This window comes from Brienomyrus brachyistius, chromosome 5 (assembly GCF_023856365.1).
Source record: "Brienomyrus brachyistius isolate T26 chromosome 5, BBRACH_0.4, whole genome shotgun sequence".
Lineage (NCBI taxonomy): Eukaryota > Metazoa > Chordata > Actinopteri > Osteoglossiformes > Mormyridae > Brienomyrus > Brienomyrus brachyistius.
Genome location: NC_064537.1, coordinates 7,512,408 through 7,518,600, shown reverse-complemented (window position 1 = coordinate 7,518,600; position 6,193 = coordinate 7,512,408). Strand labels below are relative to the sequence as shown.

Sequence of the window (6,193 nt, the reverse complement as noted above, 5' to 3'; positions counted from 1 at the left end):
GGCAAATAATGTAGTAATGTACTCTTACTTAATATATGAATTAACCAGAAACTGGGTGTTCGTTCGTCATTAATCAATCATAACGGTCCATGCAATGTATGCAAGTTAATGTATTTGTTCATGATTTGTACTTGCGTAGTAAATGAGATACTAAGTTACTTGTGCCCCCTGAAAGTGACACACAAAATTACTGACGCACGCACGCTCACACACGCGCGCCCACGCGCGCGCCCGACTCCGGAAGTAGGAAGCGTTCTCTGCGTGCTGTAGCAGACGGACGAGCTCCGTCACGTGACAGGGGAGTTATTGGCGCTTGGGTGCAGTCAGACTGCATATCCTTGGGTCCCGACGAGGAGCCAGCATGTCCATGGAGGACCCGTTCTTCGTAGTGAAAGGGTGAGCGATCCGCGTCCGGGGAGGGGGTGCGAGCCCGTGCCGTGCGTCCTTTCCCGGGGCTGCTTTTCGTGTCTTCGTCGCATAAGCAGGGGGGAGGGTGTCGATGGGTAAATGTCGGAGCGATACGTTTATAGTCACCCACCATTCTCCTTTCAGAAGTTCCCCTACAGACCCCAATTCTCCGACGTATTCCTGAAAAAAGCGACTGTGCGTTAGCTGAATCTAGCAGGCAGAGAAGGCCCTTGTATCTTTTCTTAATGTTGGGGAGATTGGTGATCTAGTCGCAATCGCATGGACTAGAAAATGTAGAAATATTGCCCCGCTGACAGGTTAGACAGAAGTACCCCTGACGGTCGGGCTGGCGCTGGCTGTCAGACTACCGGGACACGCTGACTCTTTAGCTGAGGATCGTTATCTCATGGACACTATGGATTTCCGTGCCAAACTCGTCAAACCCGATGCTGTTTACAATCTGTTTTTTTGTAACTGAATACGCTGCTTACATAGAGATGTAATTTAGGAAACAGAGCTTGCAATGCAGGAAAATGTATTTCCCTGTTCTGTGTGGAAGCAGCGTTTGTACTTATTCGTAGCCGACATCGGTCATCGGTAATGTGAAATAAATGCGAAGCTTTGTCTTACGCGCAGAAGTAACATCGCTGGTTGTGGCATTTAAGAGTCAAAGAGTCTCACTCCGAAACGAAGTGTTGTATAAGAATGAAAGTTGTGGCTCAGCAGTCATTTAATCTAATTAATCTAATTTTAGCTGAATGTTTGACATTCTGTTTGTTTACAAAGACCAACTCAGTTGCTGCCCGAGGGCACAGAAGCAGCCCTTTGCGGCGGGTTCAGGCCTGAGCGCTTCCCACTAATCGTCCAGCACTCCTGTGTTTAGGGAGGTGCAGAAGGCCCTGGCGAGGGCACGGGGGCTCTTCGAGCGGTGGGAAGAGCTTCTGGAGGACGGTACTCCTGTCAGCCGGGACGAGCTGGACTGGAGCACCAATGAGCTGAGGAACTGTCTGAGAACTATCGACTGGGACCTCGAGGACCTTCATGAGACCATCAGTATCCAGACTACAGTGTTGCCAGTGGTGGTGGGGGGTATTTATTTAGGCAGTGATTAGCGCTGTTGCCTTACACTTCCTATGGTTATGGGTTCGAATCCTGCTCTGTGTTTTTTCCCCCCATAGTATATCTATAAGTTACGCATAGTGATTGAATTATGTGTGTGCTCTGTGATGGACTGGCATTCCTTCCAGGGTGCCCCCCGGCCTTGTGAGGTATCCTGCCTCGAATAGGCTCCAGATGGAAGGGTGTATGTTCTGAAGTGATTCTAGTTTCCTGCACTGGATTTGGCAATAAGCCTTTTGGTAACAGGTCACATGTCAGTGAGTCCAATGTTGAAGCGTGTTGGGGGGGGGTAGTGGTTTGCCCTGAAACTGTCAGCTCTGTGATGCCTTAACTTCCAAGGCATCGTCGAATCCAATCCGGGCAAGTTCAGACTGGAGGAGAGTGAGCTGCAGGACCGGAGGGACTTTGTAGAGCGGACGAGGCAGGCCGTCCAGGTGCTGTCAGCGACCACGTGACTTCCAGCATTCTGCGTGTTTCTGCACCATATTCTGTGTGGAGCCCTTTGGGCTTGCAGTCTGGACTTTACAACAGCTGTTTCATATCTGCTTTTGTGCAACACCCTCAGTTTGCTTTGTCTTACTGTGTGGTCTCGTGTCCTGAGGGCAGCGTGTGTTTCAGCAGGCTTAGCCTCTGTGCCTGTGTTCAGAGGGTTGCTGGTTCAAGCCCAGCCTCAGCGTATCTGTGGACCCCTGAATCAGGGCCCTAAACCCCCAGCTCCCTGTGTGCCGCTACAGGCGGTTGCCCTTCGCCGCCAAGCTCGCTCTCACGGACAGCAAGATGGGGGAGGTGAAGAGAGACTTTCCCCTACGGGGATCAATAAGAAGTATCTGTTATCATTATCGTCATTATTCTCGCAGGAGATGAAGGAGCAGCTGTCGAGCCCCTCAGCGATGGCCAGGGCTGAGAAGAAGAATCGACAGGTGCGTCAGCGCTGCTGAAGATGACATCCTGAGTGCCTTTGTGTGGTGGAGCGCTTTGTGGAAAAGGGGTTCCATGTGATTGTCAGCTTAGGACTAATGTGTTTCTGCAGGCCTGGTGTGCTTATCTCCCTGCGCCTTTGCATGCTTCGCTTAAATGGTCAGACACTAATTATAGAGCATATCTGGTCCTCCTTCCCCTGAGGGTAAAGACTATGGTGGCACCATCGCGGCAGTGCGGGGCTCAGCAGGTTAAGATGTTGTGCCTGTCATCAGAAGGTCTTTGGTTCAAATCCCGATGTCAGCATAGTGATATAACTGTTGGGCCTTTGAGCCCTTAACCTCTCACTTGCTCCAGGGACCGTCTGGCCCGGCTTTCTCAGTTGTTTGTCATTTTGGATAAAAGCAGCTGCAAAATAAGTAAATGATCCTCACGCTGACACGTTTCCATCTGCACTTCCTCCCGCTACAGAGAATGAGTTAAGGTGGTCCTATAAGCTGGCATTGTGCACTGGGGCATGAATGCGTACCGCTGACTGGTTCTGATTCTGGAATGGGCCTCCCCCCCCCCCTTCTCGTTCAGGCCTTGCTGGCGGCTTCTGGACCGGCCCGCGCCTCCACGGGGTTGGAACCCCACCTGGTGTCAGCCAACTCGCGGTACATCCAGGAGCAGCAGGAGCAGCAACAGGTGGGCGGGGTGTGGGGTAGGGAGGGCGGTGCTAGTGATGCGGGGGGTGGGGCCAGTTATGTGGGGGGCGGGGCCTGAGCTTGCCAGACTGCCGAATGAGAATGACACCCCCAGTGTGCCCCTCCCTCTCTCCGGGCAGCTGATTATGCAGGAACAGGACGATCAGCTGGGGCTGGTTACGGGCAGCATCCGTGTGCTGAAGGACATGTCCGAGCGCATCGGCGACGAGCTGGATGAGCAGGCTGTGTGAGTCCGCCCGTCCCAATGCCATACGTAGGCGGCCGTCTTGGGCGCCATCTTCCGAGGGGGCACCGACTTAGCAAGCCATTTTCACTGACTTGGACTGGCACTGCCGCCTTCATTCACCTCGTTGCTCCCCTTGATGCGGCGAAATGTATTTGTAGAGTATTAAGGGTGGCACACTACTCCAAGGTTGGGGGTTTGAATCCTACCCTGTGTCTGGAGTTTGCCTACTGTAGGGTTTCCTTACAAATTTGCAGTTTGATGGATTAGTGTCTAACATGGACCGGTGTCCCCCGCCCAGGGTGTCCCCCGCCCAGGGTGTCCCCCGCCCAGGGCCACCTTGTACTGGCCAGAAGGATGAATGTTCTTGTTATAGACTAACACGCGGTTTCGATCTGTGTGGGTCTTGAGCAGTATGCTTGGAGAGTTCGGCGATGAGATGGACCAGACCAACTCGAGGATGGATTCGGTCCTGAAGAAGATGGAGAAGGTGTCCCACATGACGAGCAGTGAGTTCTCTTCTGAATCGATTCGGGTCGATGTGTTTTGTAAAACCAGACGTACCTGTCCTGTGTCGTTGAAGAACCTTGAAGCACCTAGATACGATTATTAGCATTACTCAAAAAAATCAGGAAAATAAGTATTTTACTGTGACCCTTTGCAGGAGTGGTGGAATGGAGATGAATGGATTGATTATTAATATTATTTCTGTGGGTGGCATGAATTTGTCCTGTAGTCCTCATCCAGGCTGGATGGCACCTGCCTGCGTGTACATTCTTGCCTCTTTTTGGGTTTACGTCTGCTGTCAGCCATTATTTTTTATCTGTTCCTCAGGTCGGAGGCAGTGGTGTGCGATCGGAGTCCTGGCGGTCATAATGATCATCGTCCTCATTCTCTTCTTCACACTTTGACCATGGATCTGCAATGTTCCTTCCCCTCCTTCTGGACGGTTCTTTGGGTGGATGGGTGGATGGAGGACTGGGGGGTAAATCCGTCTCCTCCTGCTTTTGGATACGACTGCCCGCTGCGTTATAGCCTAGCGTCCGCTCAGGACTCCTTCAGATTAGGCAGGACCTGCACCAGTTGCCTTTTGGGGCAAGTAAAAAATATTTTTAAGCGCAGTTTCCCGAACCAGATAAAAGGTACTGAAAGACGGCTTGATGTTCACAGTATGGTGAACTGTTCATAGCTGCCTTTTATTATTTTTTTTAGGAAAAAAAAAAGTATATTAATGGGCCTGCACAGATAATAAAGGGGGCGTGTTTGTGAGGCCAGCAAGCCAATCACGACGGCCACTTCACTGACCAAGCTGGTAGTTGCTGGGCAAAACAGACAAGTATAAATGTCTTTCGTCAGTCTCGCCCCCTGGTGGACATTGTGACTTCTTGTGAATTTTCTGTGCTGTTCTGTTCACTGTTCGGTACTGTCCCCCCCCCCCCCCCCCCAAATTTTTGACATCTGTTTATGAATGATTTTTTTTCCACCAAAAATATGTTACTGACAGGCCGATTATCCCCATCCGCTTCCTCCTGGTGTGGGGGGGTCGCTCCCGCTGCCGGTGTCCCGCTGCCCGTCAGCGGAGGCGCGCTGAACGCCTCTTACTGCACTTTAGTTCCTGCTGTGTCAGGGAGTGATGACTAGTGAAAAATGACTTCTTGCAGTGCAATGCCTTAATGACACAATCCCTGTTCTCACCTGGCTTGGAGGGAAAAAAAGAGGACCACATTGCTTTATATTTGTACATTTTATTACACATTTTAATATTCTTTTTTTCCTGACTTGCCTCCATGTCAGTTTACAGCTCAAATATAAATGGTGACTTTCTGAAATCCTAATTATGTCCACCTTCGCGTGCGGTTCCTTATCGTTCTGGTTTTTCCCCTCTGTGTTTGGTACCGTTGCAGTATTATCATTCTGTTTTTTTGTCAGTTTTAATCCATGCATCCACGCATTTACCGTTTGTGCCGATGCCAAGTGAGAGTGTCCGATTTCTGGGCCATTCTGAACTTCCCTGAAGATATCAGGTGGTACTTCACTCCCTTGGGGGTTGCTCGTAGCTTTCGGCTTCTGGACAGAATGCCCCCCTAAGTACAGGCAGCATCAGATGTACAGTATGTGCTGTATTCGTGTGATGGATGGAGCCTGTGTGTGGTGGACCGGGCTGCTGTGGCACTCCGTGGAATGTGATTGGTTGTGATCGATCGGGCGATTGGCTGACTGGCCCTCTGGGTGTGTCATGGGTCCGTCTGAGCTGTTCTCTCCCTGTCCTGCTGTCGCCATCGGCAACTGGGGAAGGGGACTGTCCTACATCAGGCTGCTGATTTTGCAAAACCAGGAAGAAAATTAGAGAGGGGGAAAAAAATGAACCCAAACCCTTTGGATTCAAGGGACTCCCAGCATTTTGAGTCGCACCCTTGATAATTTGCCACGTGCCCACATCTGCATCATCCTCCACCCCGTGGGGGGGGGGTGGGTACGTTACACCTGCCATCGGTCAACTATGACCCAACCAAGCAGGTGTGAACCACACAGATTACGTTCATAGGAAGACTGTGTTATTGCATCAGAATTGGCCTCACTGTGTCCTCAGGAACTGGCTCCTGCCACACTTCTGATAATCTGGTTTCAGACGGAATGAGTAACCTGTCCCTGGGTTTATGTACATATAGAGGCATACCTGAAAGACTGTAAGCTGTGGAATGATTGCCTTCTCCTCCTGTAAATTTCCCGTGTTCTTAATAAACCATAAACATTTGCTCCGTTTCTTGTGGAGTGATTTCTGTGTGGAGTTTCCGCAGCTTTCCAAAGCAGCAGTAAT

At 50.8% G+C, this 6,193-nt stretch overlaps 1 protein-coding gene across 1 annotated transcript; it reads left to right on the top strand.

Moving 5' to 3' along the window:
* Positions 1 to 249: 249 nt before the first annotated feature.
* On the top strand, positions 250 to 6,130 carry LOC125742198 (syntaxin-6). Its single transcript, XM_049013971.1, has 8 exons — positions 250 to 396; positions 1,292 to 1,461; positions 1,867 to 1,961; positions 2,385 to 2,447; positions 3,028 to 3,132; positions 3,272 to 3,378; positions 3,790 to 3,884; positions 4,210 to 6,130. Exons 1-8 carry the CDS (start codon positions 362 to 364, stop codon positions 4,284 to 4,286), a joined length of 747 nt encoding a protein of 248 aa, XP_048869928.1. The 5' UTR covers positions 250 to 361; the 3' UTR covers positions 4,287 to 6,130.
* Positions 6,131 to 6,193: the final 63 nt, after the last annotated feature.